At 34.1% G+C, this 23561-nt stretch overlaps 1 protein-coding gene across 2 annotated transcripts in view; it reads right to left on the reverse strand.

Moving 5' to 3' along the window:
- The window catches only part of LOC144436225 (rho GTPase-activating protein 45-like), a 76857-nt gene that overhangs the window by 46668 nt on the left and 6628 nt on the right, over positions 1-23561 (reverse strand). The window contains exon 1 of one of the 2 annotated variants that reach the window (XM_078124961.1): positions 4132-4199. The exons of the other annotated variant lie outside the window; for it this stretch is intronic. Coding sequence (XP_077981087.1) covers positions 4132-4188 — 57 coding nt within the window. The 5' untranslated portion in view covers positions 4189-4199. Of the gene's footprint in view, positions 1-4131; positions 4200-23561 lie in introns of those variants that run through there. 2 annotated transcript variants of the gene reach the window in all.

Here is a 23561-nt window from a genome sequence, read left to right on the forward strand (position 1 = left end):
TAAAAATACTTACAATAATACATAAAACCTTGATTAAACAATGCTGGTGTAATGTTGATGTAATTACTTCAATGGCACTAAAAAATCTTCTTTTGACATTTTTAGCACAGTTGATGGCATCCCATTTGGGGTTTCATCAACAATTGTATACTAGGTTATGCCATCAAATTATGCCTGATTACCACATTTCAGTTCAGTCGGTAGAAAGTTGCTTTAAGTCCACATTAGGATTAAAGTCAAAGTGTGAAAATCAGTTATCTGGCAGAAAAAATAGATAGAAAAAACTGGTCCAAAACAAAAGAATAATGAGTTATCTATATAATCTGTATGGCTCCACTGATAACAGTAATACGAGAACCTGGCATTGAAACCCTGGCCTTTAATCATGCTTCAGGAATTACCGGTACCTTTAAACTCAGCTTATGAGGTGACATCAAAGGATTTCTATGCTTTAACACTAATGATACCAGTAACTGTAGGTGGACAGCTACCAACCAGTGCATGACTTTGCAACACTACACTACTATTGTATTTCATGTACATCAATATACACACAAACATACCCAATGACAATAAAATTGTTCTACCTTACTTCCTGTACATACATAAGTCATTTCGTATCAGATACAAACACCTTTGATATATACAATTGATAATGATAACAAATTCCATTAAGTCTACACTGGTACCCACAGGCTCCACCATCATGACACAATTCATATCAAATATCATACTGATGCAATCGTATTCATCTCAGTAAAATGCCATGCATGCAAGAATCCTAGCCCACTAGCTATACATATACCCCAAGGCTCTTAATAAGCCATATTTCACAATATTCATACAAAAAAGATTACACGAACTGAACATCTTACGATAAAATCTGTGGTATTTACAAATTCCAAAAGTGCATTACGTGGACCACTATAATTCGTCAAGTATTTTCATTCGATAAGATTATGCATTCATTTTGAAAACTGCTGGGGGAAATTATACAAAGAAGTGAGTGGATTGGAAAGAGAGTAATATATCAGATGTATGGTCCACTCAGGCAAACTACCTGTGACATATCATCAACTCGGCTTGTCAAGTATTTTCATTCGATAAAATTATGCATTCATTTTGAAAACTGCTAGAGGAATTTTACAACAAAGTGAGTGGATTGGAAAGAGAGTAATATATTAGACGTATTGTCTACTCAGGCAAACTACCTGTAACATCATCAACTCAGCTCCAAGCTCCCTGTCAATGCATAACTCTCTCTAAAACATGCAGGGAAAACACAGGGCCTAACATCATCAACTTGGCTCCAAGCTCTTTGTCAATGCATAGCTCTCTCTCTAAAACATGCAGGGAAAACACAGGGCCTATACAAGTAATAACAACCAAAACAATGAACTTTCTTTCATTACCAGAGCTATCACAGCTTTGAAGGTAGGGCTGGCATTTTGTCAAGGACGTTTCACATCCCCAACAAACCTATGAACAGTTTTGATAACCCGGTGCTTTTTTTAAACCACAAAATTCAAACTAACAATTCTACCTTACCTGGTATTGGAGGGTCAAGGCTAATGGTGCACAATATGGTCTTTGTGGAAGGATATTAAAAACTGACTTAGTAATTGTGTGATAAGGTACATAACTACATTCTTTGCATTACCTAGGTTCTTGGTCTGGATAGCATACACAAACATTTCATTAAAAGTTTGGCAAACATTTACACACGCTTTCTTTGTAAGACTCAAGTATATATATACATTTAACATGTATACATGTATAAATGCACTATGAGTCATTCATTTAAAACAATGAATGGTGCTCTGTTAGTTTTTGTAGACCACCTATCAAAAGACAGTTTAAAAGTTTTTTTCTATCCTTGAGTGCAGCAAGGATAGACTCAACCATGCTACAACAACATGTATCTTAGAACGGGCATCAGGGGAAAAATTTGCACTTCCCTGGAAATGGCACAGAAGTTTGAAATTCCTTGCAATGAGAAAGGAAGTTTATACTTCCATGGAATGGGCAAAGAAATTTGCAATTCCGTGGAATGGGTTACTGGCTGGCATAGTCTAGAATCCATTGGGGTTTTTTCAATAATCACAATAATTTGTACATAACAACTTCTAAAACTTGTCATGATCCGTGAAATTATAAGCTTATATAATGAACTGAAAAAAATGAAACGGTGATACTTTTACTGAGAATGAATATCTTTAGAAGCAAAAAAAGATCACATTCTTCTGAAGCCAAAAAATACAAACCTTCAACCTCAATATTGTTATTATAATACACAGCACACCATGTGTTTTTACCGTTTTTTACAGACAAAATGTGTTAATATTTGCACAAAAGTAAGCAAAGACAGTTTGACAAAGCCTATCAACCTGAGCAGGTGAAAATGTACTCATTAGTAAAATACGATAAAACCCTTGGTCAAGACACAAGAACTAATCAATACTTGCAAAATACTGCTTCACCATGCATAAAACATACAAATTAAAACTCTATATTCGTGGAATTGTAACTTGCCAATTCCTGAATATTTTGAAAGTGACCAGTCACCATCATGTACATAAAGTATTAACTACAAGTTATATTAGCTACCAGGAAGTCTGTGGTCTATGAAGTAGGATTGAATTCTTTTGTATTTCCAAAGTTTAATTAACAGATTCTTTGATGCAGAACAATACAAGTAATAAGCTTCACTTCACTTCATTTAAAAGTAGCTAGGTAAAACAGTTATTTTTGAGATGTAGTTGCCGAGGAATCACAGCCTTGACAATGACAATAGTATCCATTACAAATTAATTTCAACTTTAAAGATGAGTCGTCATCATAAAGTATAAATATTAAAATTAGTAGAAGTAGTAATTCCTCTATTCCTATTCACTGAGAAGGGAAAGTGTAATATAGTACATGACAATTAATTATTTCACTATGACCTTTGACCTTTTTTGTGCAACCTTTGCGGAACCACATCCTTTTCATTTTCAACATAACTTTTATTTTCTACAGAAAGTTAAGAAAGGAAACTTACAGAGAAGGGAAGGGAATATACAATGACTACATACATGGCAGTAAATTATTTCATCATGGCCTATGACCTTTGCTGTGCAGTAATTAGCTCCTGAAGCCCAATGATTCAATCCCAGGTTCTCAGATACCATCATTCTTTTGTTCAGGGTCAACATTTGCTACAGCTCTACTACTAAAAGACAACTGTTTTCAAACCTAAATTCTAACCCTTATTCAACTCGGCCTTGTACGTTATATATGTCCATTTCAAGACTATGATTTTTTAAACTGAGAAATTGGTCACTATGGCTCAATTTTAAAGTACATGCCAGGCATGTGTACTGGCCATTCTGTACATTGTCTTTTACAATCTATATATTACACATCATCTCTTCAAAAGAAATTCCATATTCTTCGTTTGTTTTCAACTACTGTCAGTTGATTTTGTTTGTTTTTTGTCATGTTTTTAGACCAGTAGCAAAAAGGGGAGAAATCTGGTGAAAGATTTGTTTGCACAAACTTCAACAAATCATTTGGACTAGGAGCCTAGTACACAACCATGTGCAAGATTTTCTCTTATTTGATTGCTAATAGAACAATTCAAGTTATACATATCTACTAACATGTACCAGTACATCCCAAATGTATTTCTGTGTGAACGCTTTTAACTTTACTCATACATGAAAATCTTTCAATTTTAAAAAAATGTTAAAGTCTTTAAATCCTTCACACACACACACACACACACACACACACACACACACACACACACACACACACACACACACACACACACACACACACACACACACACACACACACACACACACACACACACACACACACACACACACACACACACACACACACACACTGAGTATTTCATAGTCTAGTTCCTATACAGTATCATTACCATTTACACCTCCATTCATTCAGTCAGAAAACCACATTGGCATCCAATCCAGACTATGTATTTCATTACATCTTCATTTTTTCACCATGCAGTCTCAAAATCCACATATATTTCATTACATAATAGCTACACCTTTAGAAACCAAACTATAAACATAAACACACACTTTTCATATCAAACATAATATTAGTGACACTCACCTTTCTTCTCTGTCTCAGTTTCTTTTTTATTTGTGTCTCAAAACAGCTAAGAATCATTTTTATCAACTCTTTCCTTGCTAGTGTTGTCAGAAAATGAAACGTTTTTGGCATGTACTAATTATTTTATACTCACACATCCACACATAGCTTACTTATAATTCTGTATTTTACTTTTCTAAGAACTACCCTGATCATGGATAGCCTGCAGCTCTATATTTGGTACGATACTGCAGCCCACAGTACAATAACAATGTAACATAAACAATAAAGTCCAATTCTATGTTGTGACCGTACACCCCCACAGTCTACAGGTGGTCAGTGGTAGTGGGGATTTCTATGAACAAATGACAACTTCCTCTGAGCTGACATTGCATTGTTCAAGCAATGTGAATGCCACAAGTGTCTGACATAATGGTTTTTTAAATACCACATTACTCAGTACATTCATACACATCACGTTCAATGACAAAACTTTCATTGAAATCCACATGGTTTCGTTTTCCTAAAATAACCACAGTACACCAATACATGCACGATTTTGTGTCTGACTATACAACATGTGATTATACTCACCACCAGTCATTATAGCATTGATAGACTGACAATCTGTACTTATAGGAATGGGTTACAGAAGAACTTACAGCCAGGACATTTTGAGTCTACCATCTCTACCCTGAGCCTACATAACGCATTTACCAGTATCCTCAAAATTGTCTTTTCTCTTCAAAGTAATATCCATTTCCAGAAAAATACTCGCCTAAATATTCTTACCATAGGATTTGCTTATTTGAATACAATAAAGATACCATAACACAAATCAAAGTAGTAAACTTGATAGTATTGAGGAGACTAGTCCCTTTCTTCAAGCAGTTTTGAAAATCACTTTTTCCACTCAGAAAGAAATAACAGCTAGTTCAGTCAATAAACTCAACTACTGTACATTGTGCACTCATTGACAATGTCATTGACAATTATCCATGTACAGGATTGCAAATGCCACCTTTTTCATTGCATATTGTACAATGATTCCTAAGTAACAGTTTTAAAAAATCATATTTTTTCACTTTTTCCTTTCATAATGAAGCAACAACAGCTGCTAGTTCAGTCAACCACCCCATTTCTCATCTTAGGCACATACTGGAGGAGGGGAAGAGGGGAGGAGGGGAGAAGGCGCCTGGGAAGGGAGGTACACATTACAGTACATTGATACTTTTGTTGTTACGGTGTTACAAATGACAACTTTTCACTACATGTTTAGAATATCTCACAATTTCCCAGAACCAATGATGTCAGAGTTTACATTATGCTAATGACACAATTTCACACTCAATAATTTTCATCAAATGTAACAGATAGGACACAATACATGTAAGGCTGTACTTGGCATCAACAAACCATCATGTTGTCTATAGAGGGCGCTATACTACAGCTATATGTACTACTAGTACCATTTCTAAATGAACTATTCACAGAGAAGCTGACAGTGTCAGAACTTATCAACAAACAAGAACATAAATGGTATCAAAACTACTTTAAGTAATGATGAAAAGAAAAACATCTTAATCAAATCATTGTTTACATCAAATAACCAAGACATATTTTCTGTTAATTAGCAGTTTACCCACGGGTGATGCAAATTGCTCTTTACTGTCTACGATATAATGAGTAAGTTATTAGAACTATTGAAACAAAACATTTTTTTTAAATGTTCCAGTTGCAGCTAGTGCAGCTTTAAAGACAAAATATTGTAAGGACTGTGACTTGGCATTGACACAATGTGATTTCTGACCAGTATGCTGAATGTCAAAGTGATCACTTGGCATTGACACAATGTGATTTCTGACCAGTATGCTAAATGTCAAAGTGATCAAGTACTCTGACTTGGCATTGGCACAGACGTAATTTCTGACCAGTATGCTGAATGTCAAACTGGAACACAGATAAACAGACAGAGGGAGTAATTCTAACTCTCACAAAGCCCTACCATAACAGCTGGTTTTATCAATAGCAAACATCATTATATATCTCAAAGATAAATTAATAAACCCATACATGAATAATAACATTAGAAACTTGTATAATCAATAAATTCATAATCCTTACACAACTAACACTATTGTACATCTGAATACATGATTTAACAATAAAATACATGAATAATCACAAATTTGAATAGCTCCTATAAATTGATAAACCCATACATTAATAATAATTAGTGTATCTTTAAATAAATCAATAAATCAATAAACTCATAAATAACAATTCTGCGTACATCAAATAATTCAATAAATTCAGATTAGATTGACAGGTTAAGACTACACAGATTTGATATGAAAGAAAATAGTTTTTTCATGTTTGTATAACAAAGTTATGTTGAAAGTTTGGCTGTAGGTATGCATGTACATGGCTATATTTATTATATATTAGTGCCTAAAGCAGTGAATCATACTAAAACCTTTTATGAGTGTTATCATAGTAATGTGATAGTGATCAGTGAAACTCAAGTTTCTAAAACAATCCTCAGGTCTGAGGCTTAATAAAGACAAAGTTGAATAAGAAGATGAAAGCTGGATTACTTGAACAGATTCCCCATCCCCACTCCCCACCCCTCCCTCCAACCCCCTCCCCTTGTTTTCACAGAGTTCTCAAACCTTAGTCAAACACTGTACATGTCTACTAATACTATGTATTTGACCCTGATCCGTATTCTTAATCTACAAGGTATGTAAGCATGTCTAGTTCAATACTGAATCCACAAGAGTCTAAGTACTGGTATGTTTGGTTCAATACTTTGTATCCTGATGGTTAAGTCTGGAATTCTAGTTTAGTAAACATGTCACAAAAACCAAGAATTCTGAAATTCTGTCTATGCCAGGGTTATAACCTCTGTGTACTGGGAAAGGTTACTTGTGAAATCAATGCATGAAATAGCTATATTTTAGACACCTAGTAATGTTGTAAATCAGTGGTATATGTCACACATAAAACAAACATGACTTGCAAGTGATAGCTTTGTCTTCTGCAAACCACAAGTGATTTGAGTGAAAAAATAAAAAAAATCATGAAAATTGTATAAGTCTCGCGAGAAATATGGAAGCAGAAACTGACATCAACTTAAAAAGACAATATAAAACTGTTCTTCCAATCTGTAATGGCTGTACATTTCATGGGAAGAAACCAATAACACAGAGACCACATGGAAAACAACGGAAAACATAACTACCTGAACTAGACACTCATACATTGAAAAAAAAAATCTACCTACCCCACCTATTCTAAAATTGAGTGTAATCGGAATCACACAATTTTTTTCGGCCAAATATTTCCGTTGAGTGAAAGATTACCATAGTGATATAACAATATGTTTTTAGCATTCTCTTTATTCAAAAACACAGTATAATGGTTTCAGTAATGTACATATACGTAACATATTGTTACCATACTGTTTTCTTATAGTGAATCTCTATAGTGAGTCATGTCTTCATTGAATTCATACAAAGACCCATCTGAGCAGTAATTGCATTGTATATTGTATGTTTACATATCCATGTGGTATTTCATATTAAGATAATATGTATTACATCAGAAAGCTGTGACTTTCAACATATAAACAGATTTTTTTCAAATTTGATAAAAATCTGATAATTTTCTTACGTTACAAGTTCATTGAAATCTGATGCTCTCATATTTCAATCCGTTAAAAATTCCATCCATCCATCAAAAATTCAAAATTGCAACAAATTCACTCATGAACATCAACATTTTCAACAACTTTTTGAACTGGTCAATCTTTTCTAATTTGCAATATTAGGTTTTGTTCAGGGTGGTAAGTAGGTAAAATCTACCCGAGTTCCCCAGTCATTTTACCAGGTTCCCTACCAATGTTACTAATATTATTTAATGGCAAGTAGGTAAAATTCACCTGAGTTTCCCTGTTATATTACCAAGGTTCCTGACCAGTGTTTTTGCAAAGGATGGTAAATAGGTAAAATCTACCTGAATTCCCAAGTCATTTTACCAGGTACCCTACCAGGGTGGTAAGTAGGTAAAACCCACCTGAGTTCCCCTGTCATTTTTACCAGGGTTCCCAAACAATGTCTGTTACTGGGGTTCCCCAACCTTTGCAAAAATTGTTGTTTCTACTCTAGTATACTATAATAACTTTGAGGTGTGAAACTGCTCAGCTATACTGGCCTGTATGTCCAAATGATATTGACATACACATGTTGACACACACAGTACAGTTTACCTGTACATTTCACAACAATAGACTACCAACAAGTACATAGCACATAGAACAACAATAAGTTTGCCAACTATTCAGCAGAGACATTCAAACATGACATACGTGATGTAAGATGTAAATGGAATCCACTTGTTATTGGGCTTGTTATGTGACACCTTGTTTCATGTAGGATCTATGGTTTCATCAAACTCTCTAAATCTTTCTCATTGCCTACCTTTACATGCTGCATAAGAGTTTAAATCCCAGGTTCTCACATTAGTGTTATCTTATCAGTGAAGCCATAAGGATTACAGAGGTTCATTCTTTTGTTTGGACCAACATTTTCTATAGCTCTGCTAAATAACTGTTTTTCACACCTAAATTTTAATCCTGTGATTTTAAAGGCTAGAGTTTTAATCTCATGTTCTCACTTTAGTGTTATCGTATCATCAGTGGAGCTCTGAGCCACAAGGAAGGATTTGTTCTGGACCAACTTTTTCTACAGCTCTGCCATAAAACTGCTAAATTTTTAATCCAAATCCGAATCAAGCAAAGAGCATAGCGTGAGTGAACAATTTCCTGAGATAATTTATGCTATATACATGTATATTTACACATACTTGCAATACTCTATATGAAGAATACTCAAACTATCAAATGATATTGGCAGAACACAAACTTGGTCCTGAGTCATGCATAAACGATTCATTCACATAATTCATCATATGCATAGTAAAATGTCACAAAAAATTCCTACTATGCTATCATATTGTTGTAACAACGCTAGAAGATGATATTTAATGACATTTAAGTCACACTTCAACATTAACATTCAGTTTAATTGTTGGTTTATGTAACTGTATTTTTGTAATCCATCCAAGGAAGTACGTTCAAACTCAACTTGTGCCACTTTTAATATAGTCTAAGACATGTATTTTAAATCAATTTTTCAAAATCAATTTTTCTTTTGAAATATAAGTGATGATGATCGTGATCGTGATAACCATATTGGCTTGGCAAAATAAAAGACATTTTCAAGTCAGACAGTTAAGTCTCTGGGCTATGCTAAATACCTATCATGAAAGTTATGAAAATACAACACTACAGACCTCACTTTCATTTCCTTATTGTCTTTGAACTCATTTTGAGACTCACTCTGGCAGAACTGGATGATGAAATCTCTACAGCCAGACAAAATATTTGGCATATTTAAAATGACTTTTGAAATGTGAATTCCTACAACCAAGATACATATCAAGTAACCGTTACCACACACATAAATCATTTAATAATTCATAAGACCAATGATTTCAAAAACATGACAACAATCCTTGTGGCTGTCAATATCACTTGATTTCTACATTCTAATTCATATTCATTTTTATTTGAGTACAGGTAATTCCCTGATATACACACCACTAGCCTGTCTACTGCATTATAAATCATGACTAGAGCAGAATTCCCTTGTTGACCTTTCGTCCTATTTGCCGTGTTGCCTGTACACAGACTGATATACAACACCCCTGGTACGACACAACATGGAAGCTTTAGAAGTGACATTCATGGCTTTACATAGTATTGACATAACAGTTAATGGGTTTGAATCTGCTATCTCTATATTTTATGTACATTCTGCCCCAATTCTAAGTTCACTGATAAAAAGACAAATTTGATTCTGACAACAAATATGAAGTGATAAAAATCCTGAGTAGTAATGCTTGAATTGCCTTCGCTTCACCATAGATACAAAAGTTGAATGTACATACATACAGCAATGACGTATGAACACTTCTTTCAATGATCAACACCGTACTTCAGTTGTGACAAACTGACAACAACAATGCCACAAGTATATCTAAAGGTAATTAACTAGGAAGAGATATAAACAGACCATATATTGAGTCTCATCATGACAACATGTTCTAATACCTTTATAACTAAATTTACATGGTTGGTGATCAACCAGCAATATTCAAAGTTTAACTAAATCTTTAAAGAGACAGACAATGACAGAAATGCCATTCTACACATAGAAACAATGCAACACAATGTACATACCATCCTAACACATGTCAGCCCCTCCTTTAGATATGCCAAATCTGTATTTACAGGAGAGAAGTTTACCAAGAGCTACTGAAAACTCGTCTTTAGACAGTGACCCCTACACACTTACCAACTTCAGGCAGTACTCAGAGTAATTTCCAAATGAACTGAGCAAAACACATCAAGTGAAACCCATAAACTTCATCAAGCATTACTAATGAGTTGCAGGTAAATGTTGAAGTTTTAAACAAAGGTCTGGCCTATAAATAGCAAGCATTCTGCATGTATGTGTAGTGAGTGGTACACGTAACAAGCTATGATCATTTAAATTACACTTCAACAGACAAATAAACTGGTATGCTATCACAATGCAATGAAATAAGAATTGTCACTGCAGTGCAAAAAATAGATCTCATACAAAAGAATGAAATCAGTATTTTTGATTTTTCAAAAATCTACCTGTATTTTCGGGGAAATCACAACACAAACCATGGAATGTGGCCTTCTGTCCAATTGTCCCTTTTGTTGTGGTTGTGGATGTATAGAAGGCAGACGATGGAAGCAGCCATAGACTAGTACACAATCTCAATAGACACAATGGCACATATTCAATGACAGCACACCTCATAACACAGTCTATTGGCTATCCTTTGAATTTACTACTGGTCAGTGCTACAATGATAGATAATAGTCAAAAAACCAAACACACAAAGGAAAAGACATATTACTCTTTTCTTTAGATATTATAGACATCACTTTTAATATACATGTACATTTGTATACAATTGTAGTTAGCCGCACTAACACATATGGACAGGAATACACAAACCAAAACCAACAACAAAATGTGAAATTTACCTTTTCAAACACACAACTCTCGCACTCGCCAGTCGCAAAATGCAAATAAAATTCCTAATTGGTGAAAAAAAATGATACTGTTGTCGCCACGGTGGCGATTGTATAATTTGCTGTTGTCAATGGAAGTTTTGATAGGGTTTGATACAAACTTGAAAATTAAAACAAATAAAACTATTTTGATGAGTTACATAAAACAACGTAAAAAGGAAGGGTGTAAAGGGTTTCCACTTTTGGTTCAAGATTTCCCAGACGGGGTTAACCTAAAGATGATTCTATACCATGTTGGCATCCAGGTTACCTCCATTACATTGTAAGTGGTGACTACATGTAAACACAGGACACAGTCATATAATTGTCACAAAATGATATGGGTTTGTCAGCAGTCATGACGTAAATTGTTCCCTTGTAAATAATCTGCCTGAATAAATGTGTATTTTATCAAGTAAATAATCTCCCTGGATAAAATGTGCATTTTATAAAGTAAATAATCTGCCTGAACAAATGCATATTTCATATTAAAGCAAATAATCTGTCTGATAATGTCTGCATTTCATCAGAGTTTCACTAAACATATATCTATGATTTGACCTTCTTTTATATGCAAAAGAACCTCAGATTTCCACTTGCCACCATATCTACAATTTGACCTTCTTAAAGGCCCATGATTCCATCCCATGATTTAACTGTTTAACATTAATACCGTCTTCTTGTCTGTGGAACCATAACAATTCGCTATATTAAAGGACCACTTTTTTGGTAAGACCCAAAATTTTATTATTCTGCCAAACAAATATTTTTCACACTTAATTTTTAATCACGTCAAACATGGACCTTTAACTGCATGGTTTTTTTTTACTACCCTAATGAGGCAAAATCAATGTTGGTGTCAAAAGGTGCAAGATCAAACATTTTACTACAAACTTAATCAATGCCAAACATAGAAACATAACATGTACACAATTCACATAAATGTAAATATATCAGATAAATACCACAACATATCACATCAATGACCGTTTTCATTCAGCACACTTTATAATTTCAACAAGGTAATATTGTGCTTATTTCACTATTGATGCTGGAAAATATTCCTATGTCACTGTGCCCTCAATGACAACTTGCTAACAACTGAGAGGCACAGCAAATATTTCAAATTATTTATATCAAAATTTGATGTCCCTTATCATTTTCTATGTGGTATGACTCACAAGAAAACCATTTTCTTCATTTTGACCTATGCCAAAAAAAAATGTTTATGACTGAAGCACATTTTGAAGGTATATGTTACCATTTTGGAATATTTGAAATACATGATCAGAGAGCCAAGATGGCAGAATGTGTACCCTGCAAAGAAAGAACACTAGGTGGCGCTATTTACAATCATATCCAACAGAGCTTTCCCTTTTCCTATTTTCTCAACATATTTTAAAAAATTTCTCACAATATCATCAGTTCAATGTCAGTGTTACAAGTTTCTATATAAGAATTGTGTGGCAAATTAAAGAATAATACAATTTTGGAACATAATATCTGCCTTTGAGAGACAAGATGGCTTCTGTGGCGTATCATGGTAACCATGGTGATCTGGAAAATTTGACCTTTGACACTACAGCTCTTCAGATTCATTTTTTTTTTTGTATTTAATGGAATGTGACAGGCTGACGATACTTTACACTATTGAAATGGTTTTTTCTCATCATATAAATTGTAACATGAATAGAGTTACAGGTAGACTATTGTTAGTTTACACCTCACTACACCACCAACATATTGCATGTTTACAATTAATATACTGGGATAAAAGATGAACAATGTCATGTTTCTTTGACAAAATTGACAGCTGCAAATCGAAAAAAATGACCTGATTCTAGTACAAGTATGTAATCAGAATTTTAGCAGATGTTTTTTTTTTGTAGAATGGGCTCAGTTTAAACGCATGACCCTACACTGACCTCATATGCAGGTGATTATGTTTGACACAGCTACAATAACAAAATATCTATTCAAATAAATCACTTGCCTGGAATCCATTTCAAAACAGTTAAAATTCATCTTTTCTGTTACAAGGAAAACTTTTCATATCACAAAACTGTGACAGGGATAACTTAACTTTCATACAATATTAAATTCAACATCAGAACTCATTTCAAGATTCATACACTTGAACTAGTATCTTTTTAAAACAAGGTTAATTTTTCATTAGATTTTCTACATGGACGTCAATAAACAAGGGATGGTTACATATTACAGTTAAAACACATAAACATGAAAGATACTTCCTTTTTGTTTGCTATACACACGATATTCACTGAAATGTACCATTATACTACCATATATGTTATCAAAACATGGTTAATTTTCAAATTATTTTTTCAATGTCAATACACAGACCACGAGACTTCCAAAAGTGCTTTTTTCATCAAACTCTATCATTTTATGATCTGTTTGTACACCGAAAACGGCATGAATGTACGAGTTGTACTTCGAGCAGGAGGCAAAATCAGTTTGGGTGTCCAAAATGAGCAGGTCAAAAGTTCTTAATATATAGTAGTAGTTATATCATTATATATATATATATATATATATTATATATATATATATATATATATATATATATATATATATATATATATATATATATATATATATATATATATATATATATATATATATATATATATATATAAATATATATTATATATATATATATTATATGTATAATATATGTATAGATATAACATACATATATAGATATATGTATGTATGTATGTATGTATATATATATGTGTGTATGTGTGAGTGTGTGTGTGTATGTATGTATGTGAGTGTGTGTGTGTGTGTGTGTGTGTGTGTGTGTGTGTGTGTGTGTGTGTGTGTGTGTGTGTGTGTGTGTGTGTGTGTAAATATGATATGAAGACATATACTCCAACATAACAAGGATAACTTGAGACATAACAGCTAGTTTCAATGTCAAATCACTTGGCATATTTATAAACATCTTACAATTGCCGACAAATAACAAAACACATAAAATATGGTCCATTCCAACATGATATACAACTGACATATACTCCAACATCATTTAAAACAAGGTCACCACAACTTATCAACTTAGAGTTTCAATGCCAGTGCACTTGACACAGTTGAATATGATTACACTAACATACCACAACAAATTTCTGTTTCACATACATGTACATGTACGATTGTCTATTACTTTCACAGACACCACACCTACAAATTCTGCTTATATCATGTCATGGCTGGACAACTGATCCATCCTTATTATTCATTTCTAGATGCTGTTGTCATTTCACTTCATGGCTGGACAACTGACCCAACCTTATTACAGATTCTGTTGTCATGTCAAGGCTGGACAACGGACCCACCCTTCAAGATTCTTACCACTCCTTATCAGCATCTGAACATTTGAAAGCAACACTGAATTCCCTTCCTCATTCTTATATATGTACTACGTGTAAACCTTTGTAGGTCAAGGTACTATGTAGTGTCATGGCCGCTGTATATAATATACACCACAGCTATCAGATAAATGTCAAGCTATATTACCAGCAGTATAATGTATTTAGGATTACATAGCCTGATCCGTGAAGTAACCACTTCCTCACAAATCACAACATGAGAGCAAGTGTATATAGTTCAAGCAAACTCCAAAATTACAAGTTACAACATGTGTATGTATGTGTATTTTCAAAGTTCAGTGTCATAATATTATTGTGTTGTGTGTATACGTAGGTATGTATGTATGTATGTATGTATGTATGTATGTATGTATGTATGTATGTGTGTGTGAGTATGTATGCATGTATGTATGTATGTATGTATGTATGTATGTATGTAGGTAGGTAGGTAGGTAGGTAGGTAGGTAGGTAGGTAGGTAGGTATGTAGGTATGTATGTATGTATGTATGTATGTATGTATGTATGTATGTATGTATGTATGTATGTACATATGTACACATGTGTGTATGTATGTACATATATGGATGGATGGATGATGGATGAATGGTTGGATGGAAGCATGCATGTATGTATGTATGTATGTATATGTGTATATGTGTATATGTACGTACATGCACATGTCTGCCTGTCTGTTTGTCTTTCTGTCTGTTAGCTAGTATCTAGTCAAGTGAGGATATTGTCAATTTTTGACTATCATCTTCCATGGAGACAAGTCATAATACCCACACGACATACTAGGCTAGTCTGTCAGTACATTTGTATAAACTGATGGTTTGCTGTTACATCTTCTGCTAGATTTGATACCACCAACATACCATTCACCTCGCTATCTTCACATATGGTACTGTATACATATGTACCACATCACATCATATCTCACACCAACCACAAGACAACCATCCTACATCACTCTGTCCTCACTATACACTGACACAGTAATACTACAGAGGTCATTCCAACATAGTGTGTATAAAACTTGGTGTAAACACAGCCAACACAAATCTAAACACTGCTAAGTCATATTTCAATGTAATGACACCTCAACTGTAAACCTGAGATTCATTCTTGTCACTTTTGACCACCCTACATTAACCTGTACACCCCCTTTGGCAATATGATGGTTGGTACTCCACCATCAATCTAAGGTCACACAGTTCATTTAAATCCCCATTGGCACATTTCCAAAGGAAACCTACTCCACAATCCCTTGTTCATACACCATAAATTCCCTGGCCTGTCCTCAGAAAAGAAAAGACTTCTCATAAAAAAAAGTGTGGCTCTTTTATTGGTACTAAACCTCTAAATCAAGTCCCAGTTATTAAAGCAGCCTTGCCCTATTCTCTGTCACCACAACTATTATCATTGTTCGTAGGAGATGATAATAGTCTTTCAAATATAATATAAATTTTGGGGGGAAATACTGTACAATGCAACTACTATGTATATGGCAATATTGACTGAACTGTCAACAGCATTTCATTACGAAAGTAGCAATGAAAAATTAAAGCAACTCGTCACATAATTTTGTACCATTCAGACAACAATATGAAAAATTCCAAGTTGAAGCAGCCATCTTAAGCACGTTTTGTACCCCTTGACCTTTGACCTGGTATGTTGGCTCTAAAATAGAACCACATGTAATGTAATTCACAGGTAATGTAATGCAGAATTGTTCACTATGAACAATTTCACCAAAATTCACTTATTCAAAATCCTAACTGCTGAAATTTGAGCAGTCCCCATCATCAAATGGAAATAGACGAACACGAAACAGGACAGTTATACTCATCCAATTTCATATTTAATACCTATATTATGTCTGCTGCAAAAAAAGTACACCAGGACACACAGACTACTAAAACACCATATCTAGACTCTAGATATGGTGTTTTAGTAGTCTTGGATTCTAGACTACAGGATTTAAAAGGTGGCATTCTGTTAGACCAATGGAAATCAACAGAAAACTGTAACCGAAATTGTTCCCTTGGCTAACTCTGATTACCAAACACAGAAGTTAAATTTGAGTCCTGTATTTCAATGCTTGCATAAGTTTATCCTTCATCATAATTCCTTTATTCAGCATTTGTATCAGAGACATACTTGTAGAAACCACCTATATTGACTTCTGGAGTATGGGCTTAGAATGGATTACATACCTCACAAAATGTCACAAGCTTGACTGACTACTAATCTAATCCAATGCTTAAAGGGATAAAATATAAATAAGTTAAATCCTATCATCCATAATTAGGAATGATTGCACAATGTCACACCAGCTCACCAAGCAAACTTTGTTCATTTAGCAAGAGAGGGGATCTGGCATCAATGTGATAGCTGAACTTCATTTTTGCACTTCTAACCAGTGCTGGGTTTACCTAGCATTTGCACTTCTAACCAGTGCTGGGTTTACCTAGCATTTTGATGTGTTTACCATTATCTCAGTCAACATTCATTGAGGTTCATAAGGTTGGAATTTCATGTTTACCATCATGTTTTTACATTGCATCACTCATAGTGGTGTGACCACTACAATTTTCATCATGGTGTACATCATATATAAATGTGTGATGTCGCACTTGTGAATGTTTCTTTAAAGAGGGAGGGGTTTTTGTCCTAAATGAACGATGTTCGATGTTTGTTTATTGAGCTTGTGCAGCATTGTGAAAATTAGCCCTTAATAGGCTATCAAGGCCAACAATGTGTACACTTATTATTAATTTAGGTCATGTTTTTACACAGCTCTACTTTGTTTCTCTCTGTTGATTAGTAAAGTCAACAACCCATCTATATAATATACAGTAATTATTTGAACAGAAATCTCTATGTCAGAGTTTTAGGGGAAAAATTATTTCATTAATTTATAAAAGATACGTTACTACGTATATACTATTATACCATGCACATGCTAAGCTGAACACCCCCAAAAATATGGAATTCATACCCTGGATGTTCTGTGTCACACAACACTGCATGATTACTGGTTCTGCTGTATTCAAAATATGAGTCAAAATGTTCAAAATTGCCAATATTTTCCTTGGTTTTACTTTGATGTTACTGGCACTGGTATAATTATGTTATTCTCCAATATTTTTCTATATTCAGCCGGAAAATACTTGTTACCTAAGGGTTGTCACTACGAGTCACAAAGACCCCTCAGGTCATTCATATTTCCTTGGCTGAAGGAAGAAAAATAGTGGGGAAAAACATCTAAATGTTTTTAAGGGTGGTAATTAGGGATGACCACACAGTATCACACAAGCTCAATAAATGAACATCGTTCATTTAGGACAAATCCCCTCCTCCTCTTCCTAAATGAACATTCACAAGAGCGACATCAAACATCTATATATGATGCAAATCATGATGAAAATTGCAGTGGTCACATCACTACAATCAATGCAATGTAAAAAAAATGATGATATAAAGTTCCAACCTTATGAACCTGTTTACTGAGATGATGGTAAACACATCAAAATACTATCAGAAACCCAACACTGTATATCACATTAGAAATACATTTTAATCAACTTATGAACATCTCAGTAGTATTATTGAAGGCACGAGAGTTTTCAAAATTTGGTTAGAAGTGTGAAAATGAAGTTCAACAATCACATTGATGCTTGACTGCCCCCTCCCCCTCCCCCAATGAAGTTCGCTTATTGAGTTTGTGTGACAATTTGTGTGATCGTCCATAAAGTAGGTAAAATCTACCCAAATTCTAAAGTCATTTTACCAGGTTCCCCTCCATGGGAATTTGTACAGTATATAAACAATACCTGGTACCCACACCTTTGGCAACACACAGTATTCATTACAATGGAAGGCATGCATATTAATAGCATACAGTACTAAAACACATAATATTTTTACAACATATTCCACGATCATTATGTTACAAAATATCATTAGTCATTCTGCCATATTCAACAAAGCAATCGTCTCCAGGGTGGTTAGAGGATCAAATATCAACTGGTATTTAAGGCAATGTCATAACATTTTTTTGACATGAGAACAGCACCACATGGGAAAAGGAGAGAAACGTAAAATTACAACTATCAATGTGCATGCTTTGTCTACACTAGATCAACATATCATTTTCAAGTGTGGTTAAATTGTGTGCCCCTTAAAATACAACATAAAACAAGTGGAATGATCTCATTACAGTGAACAACATTGAATATGTTCCAATGAATGACAGCATGTACATTTTATCAAATGATGTAGCATGTACATTTCAATGAATGACAGTATGTACATTTTATCAAATGATGTAGCATGTACATTTTATCAAATGATGTAGCATGTGCATTTTATCAAATGATGTAGCATGTACATTTTATCAAATGATGTAGCATGTACATTTTATCAAATGATGTAGCATGTACATTTTATCAAATGATGTAGCATGTACATTTCAATGAATGACAGCATGTACATTTTATCAAATGATGTAGCATGTACATTTTATCAAATGATGTAGCATGTACATTTTATCAAATGATGTAGCATGTACATTTTATCAAATGATGTAGCATGTACATTTTATCAAATGATGTAGCATGTACATTTCAATGAATGACAGCATGTACATTTTATCAAATGATGTCAGCATGTACATTTCAATGAATGACAGTATGTACATTTCACTTTTCCAATCAGACAGTTTCTCATTCAGTAGCTATACTACTTACTTTCATACATAATGTACATGGTTGTAATGTTCGTACATTCACAAACAACAGGTATTGCAAAAGTTCAACAGGTCGACTGTTTACAAGTGAATGTACAGTACCTCGGTAATTTGTACTGTGTATATAGACGACATGACATGAATATGTTACACTATGGATAGTGTATGTAATAGTATCTTGGCTGTCCGAGTACAGTGTGCTAAACAGTGTGCCTGCTAAGCTGTTTGTGTGACAACAATATTAGCATTTTCTGATTCAAATTATAAAACCATCTTAGCTGTTTACAACGTTAAATTCAACATCATCCAATCATCTTACTTATTTACAATACATCGTTAGATTCAACATTCACCAACCATCTGAGCTGTTTACATCATTTGATCTAAAATGTAGCATTATCCAACCACCTTGCTTAAATTCAACATGAACCAACCAACTAACCCATCTCACTTGTTTACATGGTTTGATCCAGCATTATTCAACCAGCTTGCTGACATCATTAAATTCAACATGAACCAATCAACCATCTCACTTGTCTTAACACACTGTTTGACTCAGCATTACCCAACCAATATTGTTTATATCATTAGCAACAAAACACTACACACCTTCCTTTATCAATACCCTGCCTAATTGACCATTTCAACAAAAACAATTACCAAAATTGATTTTTATATACAATGAGGTTAATCAGTATAAATCTCGATAAATGGAAGTTAAAACATTTAAATATCTCAGCCCTTAAATTAAATTCTCCTTGGCTTCTTCTTGGTTTTCTGACACCTAAATTCAACATGAACCAACCAACCCATCGCACTTGTTTACATGGTTTGACATCCAGCATTATCCAATCATCTTGTCACAATGTTAAATTTCATATAAACCAACCAACAATCTCACTTGTTTACACGCTTTGATTCAACATTTGATCCAGCATTATCCAACCAACTTGTTTACGTCATTAGCAACAAAGAACAACTTTGTACAAAATATCAATAAATTTTGTAGTGATGGGTTATATAGGCTATATTTCATGCATGATTACATGTAAACAATAGCAGACAACAATGCCAGACAATGATTTTTAATTCCATTGGGAGCATGTAATGCATCATTATAGTTGAATAATTTAATAGACACTATAAGGTAAGTCTTTCACTATAGTGAAAACACTTATAAACTCAGTTTGTGCATTGTGTATTAGCTTCAACATATGGATTCTATCACGTTTAGATTTCCATCGGTAGATCACTTCTCTAACCTGGTGACCTAAAAAGAAATCTAAATCTACACTAACAGATCAAATAGATGTACTCAGCTAGCCAAGAATCTAGTTATGTGTGGATTTTTAGCTCTTGCCTTTGTTGGGGAAAGGAGAGGACCATAAATCCCAACATGCTTGGACTCTATGCTAAGTCAGTGAATTCTACTATATTTTCCCCCAAATTCAGTTTTGATATGAATTGTACTCAAACTTGTCACGGTTGCATGTATGTTACATGTAAATATGTTAACTTTCCATTGCTAAACACTGATTACATCAGGCCTCCCTCCAACTGATGAAGTTCAGAATATCACACCACAGTCAACCAAAGAGTCATCTCCTATAGATGGAAAACACACACATTGGTAGTGTTTGTTGTCTGACATTCCTTGGGAAATTTGCCACGTTGTGGGGTTCAGGGAGCCAACTTTGCACGTTTCCGATTCCTTGCAAATTTCAACACCACATAGTTAGAGACTCAGAGAGCTGACACATGATGGCATAAGTACAGTACATTGTGGCCCCTATGATTGATACCACAGCAGTATTGATTTATGTGTTTTTCACTTTTCTTTCAAAACACCAACTACTCTGAGACTGTGCCCTTCACAAGACTTCCTTGACCTGCACACAAATATCCCCAATGGAAGTATTGATGACTGCAGTCATAAAACCAGAATATACAGTAATTCCCATAGCTGTGTAACAAATACAATAATTCCCACAGGGTGCAACAAATACAGAAATTCCCATAGGGTACTGTATATTGCAAGGATCATGTTTTAGGATGTCAGAGTTGTAAAACCACACTGAAAGCAGCTCAAAACTTGGTCTGTCACAGAGGAATGTCTTTACTATATCCTGAGACAGTACAACTTATTAACAACCCTGAATGATTCCCATACAGTGTATTTCAACACCATTGTACGTTGGACAATTCATGTTTTTATAGGAGATCACAGTTGTAAAACAGCACTGAAACACATCACAACTTTGTCAGACTATAACGAAATGTCTTTCAACACTCCTATTATTTCTGAGACAGCACAACTGGCATTGCAACTTCATAAACTGGAAAATTAAAATAATTTCCACAGGGTGTCTGCAACACTACAGTATGTTATACAATTCATGTTCTAGGATATCAGAGTTGCAAAATCTCATTAAAAACAGTGCAAAAACATTGTCACACTATCATACCAGCAAAATATCCTCCCACACTCCCTCTATCTCTGAGATGGACAGTGCAACTTTATCAGATGAAAGTATTAAAATCTAAAAATAAAATATCTGGATTCCTGACAACGTCAGTAGATAGAAAAGAGTACTAGATAACAAACTGTGCATATCCCGTATTATCACCGTGGCCTATAAGATCAATGTGTATTGTGTGTATCAGTTTAAACTCTGTAAATAATTCAAACATATCCACTAATAGGCTCAAAGGTCTTAAAATAATCGTTATTGTGACCAGACGGTAGACAAAAAGAAAACTGAATGGTGACATGGACTGCATTCTTGGCCTTGTTATTTTAACTTCTAATTTTCATCTTTGTTACAAGTTTGTTAGTATCACACAAAGCCATGTCAATCTTTCTACTAGGAGAAATCTCTTCACTCTCAACATTTTTTTAAAATTCAACCGTAAGTTTTATAGATGAAACCCCAAAATAACAAGGGGAATGGTAATACTATATACCGTACCAGTATTTAATCTATTTCTCACCCCTCCTCCCCTGCCATTCTCAAACAAATTCACATATGAAAGTTGAAACATCTCAGTCTATTACTTTACCATACTCCTGGAGGTAGAAACTTCCTATCCCCATGCTATAATGAACTCATGCATGCCTTGACCATAACTTTTTGGGGTAAACTCCACTTATTGTACCACATATTTCTACATACCGCTTATCTACTTCTTTCATTGAACACTTACATCAAATATCATGCATACTTATTAAAGTATGATGAAACGGTTGAAAGATATTCAAAGAATGTTAGAGGGTGTATTCGTCAGATCTCAGTATCCCTTTACATTGACTTTCCTCTAGGGCGTTCTACAGTATTGATTAGTAGCTTTGTTTTCCCAATTCTATAGAGCACAGGCTTAGCACCACACACACACACACACTACCACAGAGTGACCCGTAACTACCTTAGTGATATGGAAATGAACTGCAAATCAACAAATACTAAATATTCTACTTTTAAATGTTGTACCAACATGCTTTCATTTTTTATAAATTATTGTTTTGTTATGTAATGGGTAGATAATTATGGAAACGATTTATTGTACAAGTAATTTACATTCTAAAAAGATATGGGTGGTGTACATATCTTTGTTTCCCTGCACAGTTGTTCTTAGTTCCCCTCCACGTTTGCAGTTCAATGTATGAATTCTACACTATAAATTCTACAGTATCTATCCAGTCATATGTTCAAATTTAACAGTTACCAGCCACACTCATGAAGTATGGTTCTAAAATCTTAGCAAAAAAAATACTTTTACCCAGGACAATTTTTTAAACAAATGCCACAGGATAGAATACACAACGCTAATTTCTCAAGTTCAATGACCTACCTAAATCTCTCAGTTTCCAGGTACATTTTATGTATTTTGAATGTCAAAAAGGGTATTTCCTCTGTGAAAATGATCATTCTACTTTCAAAATAGAGGAACTATAACATTACATATATCATAAAACATATACTTCCTTGTTGTATAGGTGTAAATTCTTTGTTAAGGGGTGGTAAGTAGGTGAAATTTACCTGAGTTTACCCAGTCATTATATTATGGTTCCTCTATATAATTATAGTACAAAGTATGGTAATTATGTCAGTTTTACCGGATTTCCCCTTTCTGT

The sequence above is a fragment of the Glandiceps talaboti genome, chromosome 6 (genome assembly GCF_964340395.1).
Source record: "Glandiceps talaboti chromosome 6, keGlaTala1.1, whole genome shotgun sequence".
In the NCBI taxonomy this organism is placed as follows: Eukaryota; Metazoa; Hemichordata; class Enteropneusta; family Spengelidae; genus Glandiceps; species Glandiceps talaboti.